Below are 23183 nucleotides of genomic sequence, written 5' to 3'. Positions count from 1 at the left end.
GGGTGGGGTTCTGTTGACAAGGCTGAGGTTGGGTCATTGTGGATTGGGAAGTGGGTTATTGTTAGTGGGGAAATACCCAGATAGCAAGTATGAGGAATGTGGGGAGGTAGCAGTAGTGTAAACTACTTAAGTAAAAATACTTTAAAGTAGACTTAAGAAGTTTTTTAGGGGTATTTGTACTTTACTATTTATATTTTTGACAATTTTTCTTAACTACATTCCTAAAGAAAATATTGTACTTTTTACTCCATACATTTTCCTTGACACCCAAAAGTACTCGCTACATTTTTAAGGATTAGCAGAACAGGAAAATTGTGAAATTCATGCACTTATTAAGAGAACACATGGTCATCCCTACTGCCTATGTTCTGGCGGACTCACTAAACACACATGCATCTTTTGTAAATAATGTCTTAGTGTTTTAAAAACATTTTTAAAACAAGAAATTGTGCCATCTGGTTTGCTCAATACAAGGAATTTAAAATTATTTATACTTTTACTTTAGATAAGTATATTTTAGAAATTAAATTTACTTTTGATACTTAAGTATGTTTAAAACCAAATACTTTTAGACTTTTACTCAAGTAATATTTTACTGGGTGACTTTCACGTCTACTTGAGTAACTTTCTATTAAGGCAGTGGTTCCCAAACTTTTTATAGTCCCGTACCCCTTCAAACATTCAACCTCCAGCTGCGTACCCCCTCTAGCACTAGGGTCAGCGCGCTCTCAAATATAGTTTTTTGCCATCATTGTAAGCCTGCCACACACACACTATATGATACATTCATTAAACATAAGAATGAGTGTACGTTTTTGCCACAACCCGGCTCGTGGGAAGTGTCAAAGAGCTCTAATATGGCCAGGGCACAAATAATAATCAGTAATTTTGCTCTTTATTTAGCCATCTTACATATAAAACCTTATTTGTTCATCAAAAATTGTGAATAACTCACCACAGGTTAGTAAGAAGGATGCACATAGCTCTGCAATGTTGAGTTGAATTGGAGAGTCTCAGTCTTAAATAATTTTCCACACACAGTCTGTACCTGTATTTAGTTTTCATGCTAGTGAGGGCCAAGAATCCACTCTCACATCATGTCAGGTATGCGTAAATGGCTGTACGGGAGTCAGGCACAGGAGGGCAGATATTGGGTAGCAAACGGAGCCTTTCATTTTGGCGAACCAAAAACACACAGCACAACGAACACAAAATACAATACGGGTTGACATAACCCAACGCAACCAGTCTAATGTGCGCATACATAAAACAATAAACAATCCCACACAAAGACATGGGGGGAACAGAGGGTTAAATACACAACAAGTGATTGAGGGGATTGAAACCAGGTGGGAGGAAAACAAGACAAAACAAATGGAAAATGAAAAGTGGATCGATGATGGCTAGAAGACCGCCGAGCGCCGCCCGAACAAGGAGAGGACCCGACTTCAGCGGAAGTCGTGACACATAGGTACGTGGTTGCAAAGGGCAACAGTGACTTAACAGCACGATTTGCCAAGGCAGGATACTCTGAGCGCAGCCCAATCCAGAAATCTGGCGGTGGCTTCTGATTAAATGACATTTTCACAGGACCACTTGTTGATATTTTGATGAGGCTCTCTTGTTCAGATATCAGTAAGTGGACTGGAGCCAGGGCATGAAAGGGAAAATGAATTCAGTTGTTTGTGTCATCCGTTTCGGGAAAGTACCAGCGTAATTGCGCACCGAACTAACTCAGGTGCTTCGCTATATCACATTTGACATTGTCCGTAAGCTTGAGTTCATTTGCACACAAAAAGTCATACATTGATGTAAGGACCTGTGTGTTGTCCTTATTAATGCAGACAAAGAAGAGCTCCAACTTCTTAATCATAGCCTCAATTTTGTCCCGCACATTGAATATAGTTGTGGAGAGTCACTGTAATCCTAGATTAAGATCATTCAGGCGAGAAAAAACATCACCCGGATAGGCCAGTCAAGTGAGAAACTCATCATGGAAGTGGTCAGACAAGTGAAAATTATGGTCAGTAAAGAAAACTTTAAGCTTGCCTCTCAATTTAAAAAAATGTGTCAATACTTTGCCCCTTGATAACCAGCAAGTAAGTTACATGGTTGCTGCCCATATCATTGCATAATGCAGAAAATACAAAAAGATTTCAGGGGCTTTGCTTTAACAAAGTTAACCATTTTCATTGTAGTGTCCAAAACGTCTTTCAAGCTGTCAGGCATTCCTTTGGCAGCAAGAGCCTCTTGGTTGATGCTGCAGTGTACCCAAGTGGCGTTGGGAGCAACTGCTTGCACGTGCGTTACCACTCCACTATGTCTCCCTGTCATGGCTTTTGCGCCATCAGTACAGATGCCAACACATCTTGACCCCCAAAGTCCATTTGATGTCACAAAGCTGTCCAGTACTTTAAAAATATCCTCTCCTGTTGTCTTAGTTTCCAGTAGTTTGCAGAAGAGGATGTCTTCGTTAATTGACCCCCCATAAACGTAACGGACATATACCAGGAGCTGTGCCAGACCCGCCATGTCTGTTGACTCATCCAGCTGTAACGCATATAATTCACTGGCTTGTATGCGAAGCAGTAATTGTTTCAAAACATCTCCTGCCATGTCACTGATGCGTTGTGAAACAGTGTTGTTTGATCGAGGCATTGTCTGTATAGTTTTTTGGGCCTTTTCCCCCAGCATTGTCCCAGCCATATCCACGGCAACAGGAAGAATTAAGTCCTCCACAATAGTATGGGGCTTGCCTGTCCTAGCCACTCGGTAGCTCAACATATAAGACGCTTCTAGCCCCTTCTTATTAATGGTATCTGTTGCTTTTATACATGTCTTACTACTCGAAAGTCGTCTTAATTCTCGCTCCAAAAACTCCTGTGGCTTATTTTTCAAATTGGCATGTTTTGTTTCAAAATGTCTGCGCAGGGTGGTTTCATCGAGTTGTGAGATAGTACTTTTGTACATATAACACACTGTAGCTGAGGAAAGGCACTACTCCCAATATAAGTGAACCCCAAATAAATGTAGTTCTCATCATATTTGCGCCTCTTCAATGGTCCAACGTCCCTGTCTGTTGTTCAGTGCTTTCCTGGGTAAGGGGGCAGTAGCTCTTCGGCTGCATCAGATTCACAACTGTCCGTGTCCATGCTAGCTGGGCTAACAACAAATGTAGAATTACTGATGCTAGCATTGGATGTGCTCGTGGAAGCAAAACAACTTGTGTTGTCGACAGGTACAGGTCGTAGCAGTACTACTAGTAGAGCTGGTATGTGTCTCTATGGACGCGGGCCTTACTTTTTTTAACCATTAATCCATTTTCGAGCAAAGGGAATAAGCAGCAGCTACGTTTGGCTACATACGGACCGTTAGTGGAATTCCCGTGAGAGAGTACGGTTAATGTGATTGGATGTTAATCATTTGACTAGGCTACCTGTATTTGACATTGTGTTATTTCGCTGAACACTGGATGGTTTCATTTTATTTTTTGGCAGTGAAATGAGGCTACTCAGGCGAGAAAAAAACCTCACCCAAATGTATAGCACCGTTGGAAAATCAACTGTTAGAAAATGATATGTATTTTTTTTAAATGTGAATCACATTTTTATTTGGCGGACCTATCGACAGCATTGCGCGTACCGTTGAAGTCGGAAGTTTACCTACACTTAGGTTGGAGTCATTAAAACTCATTTTTCAACCATTCCACAAATTTCTTGTTAACAAACTATAGTTTTGGCAAGTCGGTTAGGACATCTACTTTGTGCATGACAAGTAATTTTTCCAACAATTGTTTACAGACAGATTATTTCACTTATAATTCACTGTATCACAATTCCAGTGGGTCAGAAGTTTACATAGACTAAGTTGACTGTGCCTTTAAACAGCTTGGGAAATTCCAGAAAATGATGTCATGGCTTTAGAAGCTTCTGATAGGCTAATTGACATCGTTTGAGTCAATTGGAGGTGTACCTGTGGATGGATTTCAAGGCCTACCTTCAAACTCAGTGCCTTTTGCTTGACATCATGGGAAAATCAAAAGTAATCAGCCAAGACCTCAGAAAAAGAATTGTAGACCTCCACAAGTCTGGTTCATCCTTGGGAGCAATTTCCAAACGCCTGAAGGTACCACGTTCATCTGTACAAACAATAGTACGCAAGTATAAACACCATGGGACCACGCAGCCATCATACCGCTCAGGAAGGAGACACGTTCTCCTAGAGATGAACGTACTTTGGTGCGAAAAGTGCAAATCAATCCTAGAACAACAGCAAAGGACTTTGTGAAGATGCTGGAGGAAACAGGTACAAAAGTATCTATATCCACAGTAACCTGAAAAGCCGCTCGGCAAGGAAGAAGCCACTGCTCCATACCACCATATAAAAGCAAGACTACGGTTAACAACTGCACATGGGGACAAAAATCATACGTTTTGGGGAAATGTCCTCTGGTCTGATGAAACAAAAATAGAACAGTTTGGCCATAATGACCATTGTTATGTTTGGAGGCAAAAGGGGAGGCTTGCAAGCTAAAGAACACCATCCCAACCGTGAAGCTCGGGGGTGGCAGCATCATGTTGTGGGGGTGCTTTGCTGAAGGAGGGTCTGGTGCACTTCACAAAATAGATCGCATCATGAGAAAGGAAAATTATGTGAATATATTGAAGCAACATCTCAAGACATCAGTCAGGAAGTTAAAGCTTGGTCGCAAATGGGTCTTCTAAATGGACAATGACCCCAAGCATACTTTTAAAGTTGTGGCAAAATGGCTTAAGGACAAGAAAGTCAAGGTATTGCAGTGGCCATCACAAAGCCCTGACCTCAATCCTATAGAAAATGTGTGGGCAGAACTGAAAAAGCATGTAAGAGCAAGGAGGCCTACAAACCTGACTCAGTTACACCAGCTCTGTCAGGAGGAATGGGCCAAAACGTATTGTGGGATGCTTGTGGAAGGCTGCCCAAAACGTTTGACCGAAGTAAAACAATTTAAAGGCAATGCTATCAAATACTATTTGAGTGTATGTAAACTTCTGACCCACTGGCAATGTGATGAAAGAAATAAAAGCTGAAATAAATCATTCTCTCTACTACTATTCTGACATTTCACATTCTGAAAATAAAGTGGTGATCCTAAAAATTGAATTTTTACTGGGATTAAATGTCAGGAATTGTGAAAAACTGAGTTTAAATGCACTTGGCTAAGGTGTATATAAACTTCCGACTTCAACTGTACGTACCCCAGTTTGGGAATACCTGTATTAAATGTATACTTTCACTCAAGTATAACAATTTGTGTCATGACTTCCGCCGGAGTTGGTCCCTCTCCTTGTTCGAGAAGTGCTCGGCGGTCGACGTCACCGGCCTTCTAGCCATCGCCAATCCACTTTTCATTTTCCATTTGTTTTGTCTTTGTTTTCTACACACCTGGTTTCAATTCCCCCATTACATGTTCATTATTTTACCCTCTGGTTTCCCCCATGTTTGTGTGCGTGTTTGTTCTATTGTTCAGGCTGTTACTGACGGCTGGTATTTTGTTGCCGGGTTTTGTTATTACGCCAGTTTATTTCGTGGTACCGGTATTTTTCTCGCACCGTAGTACTGTGTTTATACTGATGTTATCTTGTATTAAATACCTTGTCCACGCATCTCAGCTCTCCTGCGCTTGACTCCTTTCACCAGTTACCCACAGCCTTGACAATTTGGTACTTTTTCCACCACTGGGAGGTAGAGACTGTGGAGCATGTCCTGTTATATTGCAAGCGGTATGCTGAGGAAAGCAGGATATTTTTCTGTTAGCTGGCTGTGTTGGGTGTAACCACATTTTCGCTTGTAACTACACTACATGACCAAAAGTAGAGTCAAATACTTCTGTGGCACACATCAGAGTCAAATACTTTCTATATAAACAAACTTCACGTCAGGATAGACAACCGAAATTAATAATTAATGTATGTATGTTATATTAAACATAGAGGAGGGAGTAAAATGTAGGCAAGCAATAAACATTTCAGAACAACTACTAGTAGAATAAGACATGGGAGAGATGACGAATTTTGGCAAAGAGATGTATTTATAGACCATACACTTGAAACAAATAGCCAAACCAAAAACTGCAGACATTACTAGTGCCTCCCCCGCTATCAAACCGACATCAAGGTCACCCAAGTTGAGGTTCACGTCGAAGGTATCGTCAACGAAAGGGAATCTTAATCGAACCTAACCTACATGAATAAAAATATAAACCATGGAAGTGAGACTGTCATTATGCATAATGCACTTTGTAATATTCATGTTATACCAGTGCAGTGGTATATTTTTATATAACCAACAACCACACCAATTTTAGCATAGCGTTAATTAGCACCCATATGCACATGAGCTAGCCTGTTATGGCTTGGGGTTCGGCTAGTGGAACGTTTCGACAACATCCGGTGAAATTGCAGAGCGCGAAATTCCCCCCAAAATATTAGAAATATTTAACTTTCATACAAGTGCAATACACCAAATGAAAGCTTAACTTCTTGTTAATCTAGCCACCGTGTCAGATTTCAAAAAGGCTTTGCGGCAAAAGCAAACCATGCGATTATCTGAGGACAGCACCCCATCAAACAAACACATGCCAATCATATTTCAACCCGCCAGGCGCGACACAAAACTCAGAAATAACAATATAATTCATGCCTTACTTTTGAAGAGCTTCTTCTGTTGGCACTCCAATATGTCCCATAAACATCACAAATGGTCCTTTTGTTTGATTAATTCCGTCGTTATATCTCCAAAATGTCCATTTATTTGGCATGTTTGATTCAGAAAAACACCGGTGCCAACTCGCCCACCATGACTACAAAATATCTAATAAGTTACCTGTAAACTTGTTCCAAACATTTCAAACAACTTTCCTAATCCAACTTTAGGTATTTTAAAACGTAAATAATCGATAAAATTTAAGACGGGATGAACTGCGTTCAATACCGGATGAAAACAAAGTGAAGCGCGTTCAAAGGTCATGCGCACCAAAACATTAGAGTGCACTAGGCTGCACCCTTGTTCTGAATAGCTGTACTTCTTCATTTCTCTAAAGAAAAACATCAACCAATTTCTAAAGACTGTTGACATCTAGTGGAAGCAATAGGAACTGCAACCAAGTCCCACAGAAATCTAGGTTCCCATAGAAAACTAATTGAAAACACAGTGAACTCAACAACAACAACAAAAATCCTGGATGGTTTGTCCTCGGGGTTTTGCCGGCCAAATAAGTTCTGTTATACTCACAGACATTATTTTAACAGTTTTAGAAACTTTAGTATGTTTTCTATCCAAATCCAAATCTAAATGATATGCATATCCTAGCTTCTGGGCCTGAGTAGCAGGCAGTTTACTTTGGGCACGCTTTTCATCCGGACGTGAAAATACTGCCCCCTATCCCAAACAGGCTAGCTAATTAGCAATAGCACCCTTTTGCATGTGAGCTAGCTAATTGCTTACAATGAGGGAATCTTATTTGGACAAATTTGCCTACTTGAGCAGTAAGCCTAGCTTTTTATATGTACAGTTATGTAATCGATTTGATCGTTGATTTTCTGTGTTTCTTCAATGTATTTCTTGTTGTGTTTGGCTGGCTCTAAATGTGTATCGTTGATGCCGATGACCATTCCGTAAGTTACACATAGCGAGTCTACACAGCCTACACATAGTATATACAATAATGAAATGAAATGCCTATTGCTTATTTCATGCCTTTCTAATTATCGTGCCTTTTATGTCTATGCATATTTTCTTTGATGTATAGAGACACATTAGTGTGTTATTGGAGGGCGAGAGTCCCAAAATTAAAAAATGGAGCAGCAGTCGACTTCATCACTGCCCCTTCCATATAAGGCTGAACAATATATGGCCAACAACCACATCAAAGGTCATGCTTCAGTGAGGCATTGAGGTACAATTTATTTCTTTGTTTATTGAATATATTTGACATTCACGTTTTTTTTGCCTTATTTTTTCAGTTACACCAGTGTATTTAATTACATTTTTATAACTTGTTACTTTACTGTTATTCCTCTCTTTCAGAGTTAACAATCATAAGGTGTTGCTTCAGTTGTAGAAATGCGACTGTCAGGGGGGAGCTTTTAGGCACAACACCGGAAACAGACGGAAGTAAACGGAAGTGAACAAGACTTAAAACAACTTCCACGTTAGCGGTTTTATTTAGACGTTTTAACATCCTGGAACTCAAAAACAGATTAATTTAACTGCACATCATCACCCCATGTAGTGTTTAGTTCGAGTTGGAGGCAGGATTTGTTTGCTAGCTATCAATGGCTAACTGTATGATTTTTCACACTCAAATAGCCTCCATCTTGGAGGTTCTAGCGAATGCAGCCGTGGCCGAGATCTGTAAACTCGTAGACGACGACTATGCAGTGTTTCGTTTGGAAATAATGCAAAGCCAGAAAGAAAACAGGACATTGCGGAGAAAACTACTGGAATCGAAGGTGGCACGGGAGCGCGCAGAAAGGACAACGCGAGAGCGCGTCCTCGCCAGTCGTCCCAGTGTCAAGATTGTCGAACGATACAGAGGAATGGCAAGAGGTACATTTAGCCGAAGGACGAGGATGCATGGCCTGTCGCTGTTCATAGCGTAGTGCCTGTCACCTCGTTCACCAATGCAGATATGTTCAGATGTGTTACCCAGAATTATGTCAGTATATTGTATATAGAACAAGTAGAATCGGACAGTCGCTTTAAAAACTAAAAACAATTTAACAAAAACAAATGTAGGGATCTGGCAGTTCTTGGGCGATGGTCTTCCACAGCTTTGATAGGCAGTTCAGAAAGGTATTATCTTGAGAGGGAGCATACAGTGCATTCGGAAAGTATTCAGACCCCTTGACTTTTTCCACATTTTGTTACATTACAGCCTTATTTTAAAATTGATTTAATTAACTTTTTTCCTCATCAATCTACACACAATACCCCATAATGACTAGTGAAAACAGGTTTTGCAAATGTAGAAAAAATATAACAGAAATACCTTATTTACTTAAGTATTCAGACCCTTTGCTATGAGACTTGAAATTAAGCTCAGGTGCTTCCTGTTTCTAGTGATCATGCTTGAGATGTTTCAATATGATTGGAGTCTATCTGTGGTAAATTCAATTGATTGGACATGATTTGGAAAGGCACACACTTGTCAGTAAAAGGCACATGACAGCCCACTTGGAGTTTTCCAAAAGACACCTAAAGTCTCTCAGACCATGAGAAACAAGATTCTCTGGTCTGATGAAACCAAGATTGAACTCTTTGTCCTGAATGCCAAGTGTTGCATCTGGAGAAAACATTGCACCCTCCCTACAGTGATGCATGGTGGTAGCAGCATCATGCTGTGGGGATGTTTTTTAGCGGCAGGGACTTGGAGACTAGTCAGGATTGAGGGAAAGATGAACAGAGCAAAGTAAAGAGAGATCCTTGATGAAAACCTGCTCCAAAGTGTTCAGGACCTCAGACTGCGGCGAAGGTTCACCTTCCAACAGGACAACGACCCTAAGCACACAGCCAAGACAACGCAGGAGTTGCTTCGGGACAATGTCCTTGAGTGGCCCAGCCAGAGCCCGGACTTAAACCCACTCGAACATCTCTGGAGAGACCTGAAAATAGCTGGGCAGCGACACTCCCCATCCAACCTGACAGATCTTGAGAGGATCTGCAGAGAAGAATGGGAGAAACTCCCCGAATACAGGTGTGCCAAGCTTGTAGCGTCATACCCAAGAAGACTTGAAGCTGTAATTGCTGCCAAAGGTGTTCAACAAAGTACTGAGTAAAGGGCCTGAATATGTATGTTAATGTGACAGCAGTTATTTTTAAAATATTTGCAAGCATTTCTAAAAACGTGTTTTGTCTTTGTCATTATGGAGTAGATTGATGACGGGAAAAAACAAATTAATCAATTTTTAGAATAAGGCTGTAACATAACAAAATGTGGAAAAAGTCAAGGGGTCTGAATACATTCCGAATTCACTGTAGGTAGTACAGCCAGGCTGGGCAGCGTGGTAGAGACAATACAATATTTACTGATATCTCTGCATAGGATGGTCCAAGTCGGTTTTAGATAGAACACCTGCCTGTGGGGAAAACAACCTATGGTTACCTACATTGCCTTCAGAAAGTATTCATACCCCTTGACTTATTCCACATTTTGTTGTGTTACAGGCTGAATTCAAAATGGATTCAAAATATTTTTTTTCTCAACCATCTACACATAATACCCCGTAATGATAAAGTTGTAACATGTTATTTACAATTTGTTGAAAATGTTTCGATAATGAAATACAGAAATGTCTAACTTACATAAGTATTCACACCTCTGAGTCTCCTTTGGCAGCAATTAGAACTGTGAATCTTTGAGTAAGTCTCTAAGAGCTTTCCACACCTGTATTGTGCAACATTTGCCCATTATTCTTTTCAAAATTCTTCAAGCTCTGTCAAATTGGTAGTTGATCATTGCTAGACAACCCTTTTTAGGTCTTGCCATAGATTTTCTAGTAGATTGAAATCAAAAATGTAACTCTGCCACTCAGGAACATTCACTGTCTTCTTGGTAAGCAACTCCAGTCTAGATTTGGCCTTGTGTTTTAGGTTATTGTCCAGCTGAATGGTGAATTAGTCTCCCAGTGTCTGGTGGAAAGCAGACTGAACGAGGTTGTCCTCTAGGATTTTGCCTGTGCTTAGCTCCATTACGTTTCTTTTTTTTCCTGAAAAACTCCCCAGTCCTTAATGATTACAAGCATACCCATAACATGATGCAGCCACCACTATGTTTGAAAATATGGAGAGTGGTACTCAGTAATGTGTTGTTGGATTTGTCCCAAACATAACACGTTGTATTGAGGACAAAAAGTTAATAGCTTTGCCATTTATTTTGCACTATTACTTCACTGCCTTGTTGCAAACAGGATGCATGTTTTTGAATATTTTTATTCTGTACAGGCTTCCTTATTTTCACTCTGTCAGTTAGGTTAGTATTGTGGACTAACTACAATGTTTTTCATCCATCCTCAGTTTTCTCCCATCACAACCATTAAACGCTGTAACTGTTTTAAAGTCACAATTGGCCTCATGGTGAAATCCCTGAGCGTTTTTTTTCCCTCCGGCAACTGACTTAGGAAGGACACCTGTATCTTTAAAGTGGCTGGGTGTTTTGATACGCCATCCAAAGTGTAATGAATACCTTTACCATGCTCAAAGAGATATTCAATGTCTGCTTTTTAAATGTTTTACCTATCTACCAAAAGGTGCCCTTTGCGAGGCATTGGAAAACCTCCCGTGTCTTTGTGGTTGAATCTGTGTTTGAAATTCACTGCTCGACTGATGGACCTTACAGATAATTGTATGGGTATAGAGATGAGGTAGTCATTCAAAAATCATGTTAAACACTATTATTGCACACAAATTGAGTCCATGCAACTCATTATGTGACTTTTTAAGCAAATCTTTACTCCTGAACTTATTTAGGCTTGCCATAACAAAGGCGTTGAATACATTGACTCAAGACATTTCAGCTTTTAAATTGAATTAATTAATTTTTTTAAATGGAATGAATAACAATTCAAATGTAACATTATGGGGCACTGGGCACTGTGTGTAGGCCAGTGACTAAAAAAGATACATGTAATCAATTTTAAATACTGTAGGCTGTAACACAAAATGTGAAAAAAGTCAAGGGGTGTGAATGCTTGCTTAAGGCACTTATAGGTTACCCCATTGGCTCACAGCAAAAACGTGATCATTTTCAAACAATTTTCTTGTCTGCTGTTTTAGTAAATTACAAATCTACATTTAAGAAAAGTGCATTTAAAAAATGTATTTTTAACATTGCCTGCTTCAGTGTTCTCACTACATAATGTTTTAGGGCTTCCCTCGTGTCCTTTTTCATGATGTGCTAGCAGCCATTTAGTGGAGTGAGTGCTAGCTTGCTATCGACCAGAACATTAAGCTAGCCAAGAGCAACAACACAAACAAATAGACTATACACCTACAAGTAGTGAGGGGAGTTACAAATGGACTATACTAAACAAGTTAGATGTCTTACATGTGATTAATCAATCAATTTTATTTGTAAAGCTCTTTTTACATGAGCCAATGTCACAAAGTGCAATACAGAAACCCACCCTAAAACCCCAAACAGCAAGCAAGCAATGCAGATGTAGAAGCATGGTGGCTAGGAAAAACTCCCTAGAAAGGCAGGAACCTAGGAAGAAACCTAGAGAGGAACCAGGCTCTGAGGGGTGGCCAGTCCTCTTCTGCCTGTGCCGGGTTGAGATTATAACAGTACATGGCCAAGATGTTCAAACGTTCATAGATGACTAGCAGGGTCAATAATAATAATCAGTGGTTGTAGAGGGTGCAACAGGTCAGCACACTCAAGTTCTTTAATTATATATATCTTGGCACATTCATGAAAATAGTAATGGCCTCTAAAACTTCAAGCTGCATACTGGAGCCTATTCCAACTAAACTACTGAAAGAGCTGCTTCCTGTGCTTGGCCCTCCTATGTTGAACATAATAAAGGGCTTCCTATCAACCAGATGTGTACCAAACTCACTAAAAGTGGCAGTAATAAAGCCTCTCTTTAAAAAGACAAACCTTGACCAAGAAAATATAAAAAAACGAATCGGCCTAGATCGAATTTCCCATTCCTCTCAGAAATGCTAGAAAAAGCTGTTGCGCAGCAACTCACTGCCTTCCCGAAGACAAACAATGTATACGAAACGCCTCAGTCTGGTTTCAGACCCCATTATTGCACTGAGACTGCATTCGTGAAGGTGGTAAATTACCTTTTAATGGCATCAGACCAAGGCTCTGCATCTGTCCTCGTGCTCCTAGACCTTAGTGTTGCTTTTGACACCATCGATCATGACATTCTTTTGGAAAGATTGGATACCCAAATTGGTCTACATGGACAAGTTCTGGCCTGGTTTAGATCTTATCTGTCGGAAAGATATCAGTTTGTCTCTGTGGATGGTTTGTCCTTTGACAAATCTACTGTAAGTTTCGGTGTTCCTCAAGGTTCCGTTTTAGGACCACTATTGTTTTCACTATATATTTTACCTCTTGGCGATGTCATTCGGAAACATGATGTTAACTTTCACTGCTATGCGGACGATACACAGCTGTACATTTTGATGAAACATGGTGAAGCCCCAAAATTGCCCTCCCTGGAAGCCTGTGTTTCAGACATAAGGAAGTGGATGGTGGCAAAGACTATTTCAAGGAAAACTTTTTCCATCTACGTAACATTACAAAAATAAGAAACTTTCAGTCCAAAAATTATGTTAATCCATGCTTCTGTCACTTCTAGATTAGACTACTGCAATGCTCTACTTTCTGGCTAAAGCACTAAATAAACTTAAGTTAGTGCTAAACAAATTTGATCATATTACTCCAGTGCTAGCCTCTCTACATTGACTTCCTGTTAAGGCTAGGGCTGATTTCAAGGTTTTACTGCCAACCTACAAAGCATTACATGGGCTTGCTCCTATCTTTCTTTCCGATTTGGTCCTGCCATACATACCTACGTTCGCTATGGTCACAAGATACAGACCTCCTTATTGTCCCTAGAATCTCTAAGCAAACAGCTGGAGGCAGGGCTTTCTCCTATAGAGCTCCATTTTTATGGAATGGTCTGCTTATCCATGTGAGAGACGCAGACTCGGTCTCGACCTTTAAGTCTTTATTGAAGACTCATCTCTTCAGTAGGTCCTATCATTGAGTGTAGTCTGGCCCAGGGGTGTGAAGGTGAACGGAGCAACTGGAGCAACGAACCGCACTTGCAACTGCACGATGACGCACGCGCGCAGCCGGTTTGGGTTCCGTGTAACGATTGTGTCTGAAGCTGGACTCAACATAACACGAAACCCAAACCGGCTGCGCGCGTGCGCCATTGTGCATAAATGTATTTTGTACCCCCACACCAAACGCGATCACGACATGCAGGTTAAAATATCAAAACAAACTCTGAACCAATTACATTAATTTGGGGACAGGTCGAAAAGCATTAAACATGTATGGCAATTTAGCTAGCTAGCTTGCACATACTAGCTAATTTGTCCTGGGATATAAACATTGAGTTGTTATTTTACCTGAAATGCACAAGGTCCTCTACTCCGACAAATAATCCACATATAAAACGGTCAACCGAATCGTTTATAGTCATCTCTCCTCCTTCCAGGCTTTTTCATCTTTGAAGTTATATGGTGATTGGCAACTAAACTTTCATACTATTACCACGACGACCGGCAAAACAGTTCGTCTTTCAATCACCCACCTGGGTATAACCAATGAGGAGATGGGAGAGGCAGGACTTGCATCGCGATCTGCGTCAGAAATAGGAATTACTTTTATTTTAGCCCTTGGCAACGCAGACGCTCGTTGGCACACATGAGCAGTGTGGGTGCAATAATTGAATTAAATGGATTTCTAAATGTATTTTGCAACGCTCGCACACGCGACATGTCCGGTCTGGTCAGCATGTTAGGCGATAGTTCTCCTGTATATTATGAATACAGCTACTGCAATTAGATGGCATAATGTTAATGTTGCTACTTTGCTTCGGCTGGTGGAGGTCCTGTAGAACCATGTCCAGATAAAGCGTGCGAGGGGAAAAATACAAATATAAAACAGTTATTAAAAATGTAGAAAGAAAAAAAACGTAAAGTTTGCAACAAACCGCTCAGCAGCACGTAAACATTACATGTTTTCCACACACTAAGCTACGTGTAACCTACTTGAGCTCCTGGTCCCCACATTTCCCACGCCGAGTTGCCTAAAGCCACAGGGCTCTTCTCACATTTCCCTACGTGGCAGCATTGCGATCCGTAGGTCAGGGTTTTTGACCTGGTTACATGTGCATTGAACAACACAGAAGCTTTTCGGCATGTTTTGTTATTTCTGTGTAACAAAAAAATCGACTACGATGTCTCTTTTACAATAAAGGTGAACGGGAAAGAATGTTTGTTTTCCCACATTTGTGGTCAAAGGGAATTCCTTATTACGTATAATATCGACCCTGGGTATACCTCATAGTGCCATGGCAACCACAGAGAGGTATGTGTATGCAGTAACTTCCGTGATTACTTACTTAGTTAGCTAGCTATCTTGTAGTCTGGTTGCTGTCTCTGTTCAGCTACTTAATTCCACTCATTGTTCTCCAAAGATGTGACAAGGAGTGTAATGTTAGGTAAAACGTCTGGTACGCAGACTAGCTCTCTTGCACAAAGAAACAATATCATTTTCTAACCAGATTCTTGATTTACTGCATTATTTACTAAATGAAAACAATATGATGCATGGAACATAATACATCAATCAATAAATAGTATATCAAGAAGTTAGGACAAGTGTTACCTTACATCCTTGCCTATTGTAGACGGTGTCAATAGTGGACAATATACCGTTGACAGTGCTTGACTTAAATAGGTACCAGTACTAATTTGGGGTGCAGGTACTGCTTATTTATAGGTGCAGGATCACCACAATACTTTTGAACTAATATTCTATAAGAGGAACAGGAGTTGAAGCAGTAGAAAATTGAATGTGCTGGTACTCTGCTCCGGTGAGCTCCTGCACAAGTCAAGCATTGACGTTGAATATTGACAGTAGCTAACCTAACCACTGCTTTTACCCCAATCACTCTCTCAGGTGAAGGACATCTCACTGGAGGCCACAGGATCTCTGTGAAGCCAGCAGGACACAATACATGGAGAGATGACCAACCAATCACTGTTGATGAGGGGAGTGGAACCTCAATCCAGCACATTATCATGATAGAGGTTAGTGTAATAGTATTACATAAAAAAGGTGTTACTTTGAAAATCAAATGTGGCCCGTTTATTTCAGAATGCTCCCCTCAGCGATTCACTTGCTTACAAGTATATCCTCATTTATCTATCATAGGTGAGCTTTGTGAGACTTCACATTATTATCCATTTATTATCCATTTCAACTAATGTAACGGTAATAACCTCCTCTCTTCTTGTCAGTCTGCAGAGGCTGAAGATCCTGGTGTCAAGCTAGAGAGGTCTGAAGGAGAGGAGGACCCACAGCACAGCAGAGACATCCAAACTGGAATGGCTGAAGCGCCCCATGTAGCCAGAGAAGACCCCACCGCCCCAGCACAGCCAAGGACCCGAAGCAGCATCATGGAGGTCAGTGGAATGTCGAACGCCGTCCTCAAGTCAGAGACAGACACCAAGACTTTAACTGTAACACACAGTCTCTTACACACAGGATGTGACCACAGATCAGACCCAAAGAGACCGGGCTGTCCTCCTGCTCCCGGCTCAGAGTACTTACCAGTATTTCAACAGAGCCAGAGAACGGTTAATTCCCGTGGAGATGGTAACTCGTTAGACACTAGTGGTGATGATCCATCTTGTTCTTATGCTACAGAGATGGACCCTGGCAACATATCCTTGGGTTTAGAGACACAGACTGATCTGTCTAGAGGGGACTGGAACCAGTACAGTAGTAGTGTATACTCTGAAGGGTGCCTAGATAAGAAAGGGGAGGGTCTGGTCTTAGATGAAGTGACCATGAAAGTGGAGGGCGACGTTCCTCCCACGTGGAATGCAGATAGCCACCTAGGAGACGGACACTCACAGGGCAGAGATGTCTTAAATTACAGGAGAAGCTTAGAGACAAATCCAAATGTCACGACCCACTCCCCTTTACACACGTTCAGGGATCATGACCCAGTGTCCACGTCGATGGGGCCTTCCGATTCACACAGCCGTGTCCTTTTCGATCAGGTATTGAACTCAAACGACAGGGCTAAAGCCCAGACTCAGGGAGGGGGAGCCACATCAGGCAATAGTAAAGAGAAACGGTTCCTCTGCATGTTCTGTAACAAAGGCTTCAGCTGCCTCCAGAAGGTGGAGGTCCACCAGAGGATCCACACAGGGGTGAAACCCTTCAGCTGTACCCAGTGTCATATGCGCTTCGCCCAGGCTGGCACCTTGAAGAGACACCAGAGGGTCCACACAGGGGTGAAACCCTTCAGCTGTACCCAGTGTCACATGCGCTTTGCCCAGGCTGGTGACCTGAAGAGGCACCATAGGGTCCACACAGGGGAGAAACCATACAGCTGCCCCCAGTGTGAGAAGAGATTTACCCGCCAGCACCAGCTGAAGATGCACATGAAGGTCCACACGGGAGAAAGGCCGTTCGCCTGTACGCATTGTGGGAAGAGATTCTCAGATAGGAGCTACCTCAGGATACACCAGCAGAAAAAACATTCCACTCAATAGCTTCTGACATTTAGATGTATTAAATATAAAGATTCGTTTTCATTGTTGTCAGCAGAAAAGACCCACAGATGCATTTGGAATAATGCGAGTAGCAGATTTCAGTGTTGAATATTCCTGGATAGAATATTGCATCCAGACATGTGATATATATTTTAGGCATATTTGTGCCTAAAAAGTCTGTTACATATTGTGTTTGTACTGTGTAGGCCAGGGATGGGCAGCTTTGATGGCAGTGGGGGCCACAAATAAATCGGAACTCGCCCTAGCCCTAGCCTTTTGGGGGCCCTAAGCTATATTTTGCAAGTAAAACATTTTTAGCAAAGATAACATTTTTTTGTTTTAGAGTTAATTTCCTGCAATTCTACACATTTTGCCATGGGGCGTAGAGAAAATGTTGCAATTTTTAAGCAAGCTTTCTGCAATTCTACACATTTTTGCCATGAGGTGGATAAAAGATTGTAATTTTATGCAATTCTACCATGATCAATGAGGGCCCCCAGGTCAGTAATTCAATCATGATTACTACAAGTTTGGAAATAATACGCATTTTGCCATAGGGTGGAGACAAATGTTTGCAGTTTTTAATATGATATCTGACGGCCATGATTACTACAAGTTTAGATAGCTTGGGGGGGAGGTTAATCCATAGACTAAAGGGTCGCTGCCAGTTGCCCATCCCTGGTGTTGGCAATATGTGACGCGCTCTATCATAATCAGCCGGAAGTCGCAATGACTAATTTGCATATAAATTTAGTTTTTGTCCAAATTTCGATTTTTTTTGCTATTTGGGGGTTTCATCTGGTTTTAACAATACAATGTCTTTGCTTTCATCATCTGTATGTGTTATTGACAAATTCAGTATAAATATAGTTTTTAATCTTTTAAACGTAGGATGAAACGTAGCAACGGAGCACTTTCCCATCCTTTTGGTGGATGCTAGCTTGTAACACATCAGGCTTTCGAGGCACTAGCTTATCTGCACTATCAAAACCCTCCTCTATTCCGAAAGCATGAATGAATTACAAACTAGCTTGCTCGCTATATATTTTGAATCAAGCTACAATAGGCTATTCAATCGGATGATTTTTCTGTTTTCCCAATCAAAACTACTGTAGTGTATCATCCGCGGGAAAAGGCTACACTCTTGCTCTTCAAAACCCATCATACGTAGTTACACTGTCACTACTGCCTACACCTTAGCTAGCTTTGCTTTCAACTGCATTGATGGATTTCCGGGAGAGAGAAATCGCTAGATTTTTAAATAGTAATGTTGTGCTGGGAGCTGGTTCAGACGATCAGTGGCATCAACTTATTGCCGACTACTTTTTGACCCTGCGCCACAGAGCAATGCCATAAGCGACTCAGACAAGCTCACTGAAGTCGAGGCCGAGCACCTTGAGGAGGCAACCGAGGAAGACCCCCCGTTAATGGTGGATCCATCAATTACGGTGCTTCAGTCGGTCGAGGGGAAATATGTCAGTGGTGCTGGGCAAGAAATTGAAAAGGCATGCGAGTTCAGATGCACTTGCAAGTCCAATAAAGGGAAGCCGTGATATTTGGTTTTTACCCCCGAGGAGATGGTCAGGAGACGTGACCAGATGAATTCGCTAACTCACCAATGGTAAGTGCTTGCCATTCAAGTAGTACCGGTAGTCAAGTTTATATGGCTGTGGGTGTGTAATGTGTTAGCGTGTTTTGGTGTGATGAGGCACACGTAGACTGACTAGCTAACTGTTAGTGTTTTAAAGCCAACTGTGTGTGTGTGTGAGAGTGAGTGAATGTGTGGCTTGGGGGGGAGAGAGTGAAGTGGGGGATGTGTAGCCCATGCAACCTAGCTATGTAGATAGTAACTTATGGGACCTGTGGGTGCTGGTATTTGTCCTAAAGACAGGTTACATAAATGCATGAAATGGCCATCTATAAAGTTATGATATTTCTTTATATCGAACCTGACCCATTTTCACTACTAGTAAAAGTGTGTGTGTGTGTGTTATGTGTGTTTGTGGGATTCACACATGCATTTCAATCTGTACAGGTTGCGTAGTTTGTGTTTTATTGAACGTGTGTATATCACTTTAAAATGTATTGGCTAGAATAGATGACGACAATGACTGAATGTTAAAAAATTATATATTGTTAGTTGTCTTATTTTTCAGATGAAAAACATCTAGTGCTCATTGGCAAGATCTCTGGTTCCATGAACCTCTGCAAGGAAACGGTCATCTCGAAGCGGAACTAACAAAAAGGAAACATCAGAGGACATATTTCTTTGAGCAAATCTGCAGAGAAACATTCAAGTTCCGACACACGTAAGTTTTCATTCGAGTAATACAACTTGATGTCCTCTGTTCTTATTGGGGCTGCACCAGTATTAACAAGTTTATGAGGTATTTAAGAAAAGATGAGTAGTAGGCTATATCATGAATAGAAATAAAACAGCTGAGAATACATTGCCTTTCAGCACATTTAAAAGGCATGTTTAAAAATGTCAGAATTTCTACAAAAAGCAGACTGCAGTGATAAAGTTCTATAGTTCTAAGGATCGTGGTGAGGCTCCAAGGAAAAAGAGGGGTGGTGGTCATCTCCGCCAGAAAACAGGTGCTGTCCTACGAGGACACTCAGCGAATCGTCCACTATCTCAACAACTTCGCCGATGTCCACGCGGTGCCGCTCCCAGGACAGATCCCTGGATTTAAGAGGGCAGACATCCTGGTGCTACTGACATTTGAGACCAAAGTCCTGTGTGTGGCGCTAGTACAAAAACGTTAATGTGTGATCATGGTGAGTGTTTTCCTATATCTCCATACTTATATTTGTACCAAACGTTCGTCAGCTCAAGCCAGCGGCAAAGACTCTAACCAAAGCCCACACGAATCGTATCCAAAGAGACTGCCAGACCTTACTCTCTGGTGGCGCGTGTGTAGTCAGATTTTCTTTAACGTTTCTCATTTTAGTTATTGCTTAGAGACCAGGACTTACTCTGACCATTTTTAGCTCATTCTGTTGCTTGTACACTACATTAACAAAAGTATGTGGACACCTGCTCGACGAACATCTCATTCCAAAACCATGGGCATTAATATGGAGTTGGTCTCCCCCTCTTCTGGGAAGAGGAAGGCTTTCCACTAGATGTTGGAATATTGCTGCGGGGACTTGCTTCGATTCAGCCACAAGAGCATTAGTGAGGTCGGGCACTGATGTTAGACGATTAGGCCTGGCTCACAGTCTGCGTTGTAATTCATCCCAAAGGTGTTTTGATGGGGTTGAGGTCAGGGCTCTGTGCAAGCCAGTCAAGTTCTTCCACACCAATCTTGACAAACCATTTCTGTATGGACCTTGCTTTGTGCATGGGGGCGTTGTCATGCTGAAACAGGAAAGGGCCTTCCCCAAACTGTTGCCACAAAGTTGGAAGCACAGAATCGTCTAGAATGTAATTGTATGCTTTAGCATTAAGATCTCCCTTCACTGGAACTAAGAGGCCTAGTCCGAACCATGAAACACAGCCCCAGCCCATTATTCCTTATCCACCAAACTTTACAATTGGCACTATGCATTGGGGCAGGTAGCGTTCTCCTGGCATCCGCCAAACACAGATTCTTACGTCGGACTGCCAGATGGTGAAGTGTGATTCATCACTCCAGAGAACGCGTTTCCACTGCTCTAGAGTCCAATGGCGCCGTGCTTTACACCACTCCAGCCGACGCTTAGCATTGCGCATGGTGATCTTAGGCTTGTGTGCGGCTGCTCGGCCATGGAAACCCATTTCATGAAGCTCCCAACAAACAGTTATTGTGCTGACATTGCTTCCAGAGGCAGTTTGGAACTCGGTAGTGAGTTCTGCAACTGAGGACAGATGATTTGAGCTTCTCGTTTTCTTTGAGCTTGTGTGGCCTACCACTTCGTTGCTGAGCGCTGTTGCTCCTAGACGTTTCCACTTCACAATGACATCACTTACAGTTGACAGGGGAAGCTCTAGCAGGGCAGAAATTTTACAAACTGACTTGTTGGAAATGTGGCATCCTATGACGGTGCCACATTGAAAGTTACTGAGCTCTTCAGTAAGGCCATTCTACTGCCAATGTTTGTCTATGGAGATTGCATGTCAGTGTGCTTTATTTCATACACCTGTCAGCAACGGGTGTGGCTGAAATAGCCAAATTCAGTCATTTGAAGGGGTGTCCACATACTTTTGTATATATAGTTTATGTGTAAAATTATGTGCACGTGTATCCATATACATGTACGTGTGTGCGCAAAGACGATGTAGACAGACACTATATCTGTATAGTTGGACCAAGATGTAATTTGTGTGTGTGTGTGTGTGTGTGTGTGTGTGTGTGTGTGTGTGTGTGTGTGTGTGTGTGTGTGTGTGTGTGTGTGTGTGTGTGTGCGCGCGAGCGTAAGTGAAAAAGAAGAACATGGGCACTCGTCAATGGATTTCATGTATTGTTTTGTATTAAGTAAATAGTTGTTATTCATTATTTGAATAAATGTCTTAAACGCAGTCAAAGTTTGCAATGACTTTTTTCTCAAAAACATGATTTGGTGATACTCTGCAAGTAATGGCACGTAACATTCTTCTAATTTGGAGTAGAGTTGGTCATGTTGTTCATGATGGTCTCATTAGAAAGCTAACATTCTCCTTTTTCCAGCACTGTATAACACACCGAATGTGTTTTGGGGTCAATGTGACTGATCATGATAAAGCAAGTCACATATCATGTTCACAAATGCCTACTTCATTATTTCCATTCAACTATTTATTTTCCCAAAACACTTCTAATTTTATTTTTTTATTTCATCTTTATTTAACCAGGTAGGCTAGTTGAGAACAAGTTCTCATTTGCAACTAATGAGAAAATGAATGCAGTTTATCAAGTAAAAAATATATATATAATAATAAAATGTATGTGTGATTTTCATATGTTGTATTTAACACTTGTTTATGTTTAATAAACACAATTGGACTTATCATTAAGACTTTCATTGAGACTCTCTTTAGTATACATCACATCTGATCTCACGCTTTATAACTAATATACACTTACTAAATATACCTACACATACCCACACACTAACAAACACCTACTGTACATGTCAAAATAGTTTAGTTAGGTTTGTCTGATGACTTTTGACTTATCATAGCTGACTTATTTTTACCCACAACATCATATTTATGTCCATCTGATGGGTTTAACAACAATGAAGTCATTATGTAACTACAGTATAGGACTCAAACATAGTGGGGATGGTTAAACACTCCATGTCAAACGTGGGTTTATTATCTGTGTGTATGTCTGTGTAATCTGTATCACCCTTCTCTTCCAGGAGGAGTGTCCAGAAGTGCTGCTGGTGAAGGAGGAGGGGTGTGAGGAGGGTCTGGGGAACCCTGAGGGGACCATGGTCATAGAGGACAACCAGACTACACCTCCTCCTGAACCCACAGAGGAACCAGTTGAGCAGCACAGGACCACACACAGTCTCACTGAGGTGAGCCCACTGTGAACTACTGTCTGTATGGTATTAGGTCAGGGTCCGTATCCACAAAGTATCTCAGAGTAGGAGTGCTGATCTAGGATCAGTTTAGCCTTTTAGATCATAATGAATAAGACTACATAGCAGGGATGAAAACTAGTCACCTTTCGTCGGAATTCGCCGTTTTGAATCGTGCAGATCCGATGAGAAAAGTTTTTTGGGGGGTGGGGGGCTTTGGAGCAATGCTGTCGGTCGGAATCCAAGGCTCAGCCAATTGTTGACATAACAACAGAATTCAGCGCGCGACTGAAGAGAGAAGAGACAACCACGTTGCTAGTTACAGCATCAGCGCTCTGGAAGGACAGCAGTAGGGTGCGAAGGCAGTTTGCAAGTTAACTTACAGCAGC

General features: G+C 41.5%; 2 protein-coding genes across 2 annotated transcripts in view; both read left to right on the top strand.

Moving 5' to 3' along the window:
* Positions 1-23183, top strand: part of LOC115201840 (neurotrophin receptor-interacting factor homolog) — a 39852-nt gene that overhangs the window by 13311 nt on the left and 3358 nt on the right. The gene's annotated exons all lie outside the window — the stretch shown is intronic.
* LOC115201891 (zinc finger protein 214-like) lies at positions 15793-17628 on the top strand. The gene is made up of 2 exons (XM_029765773.1): positions 15793-15825; positions 16036-17628. The coding sequence occupies exons 1-2, from the start codon at positions 15817-15819 to the stop codon at positions 17299-17301; spliced, it is 1275 nt and encodes a 424-aa protein (XP_029621633.1). The 5' UTR covers positions 15793-15816; the 3' UTR covers positions 17302-17628.

This window comes from Salmo trutta, chromosome 11 (assembly GCF_901001165.1).
Source record: "Salmo trutta chromosome 11, fSalTru1.1, whole genome shotgun sequence".
NCBI lineage: Eukaryota > Metazoa > Chordata > Actinopteri > Salmoniformes > Salmonidae > Salmo > Salmo trutta.
The sequence above is the reverse complement of the archived record's forward strand: the minus strand, read 5'-3'. Positions and strand labels throughout refer to the sequence as shown.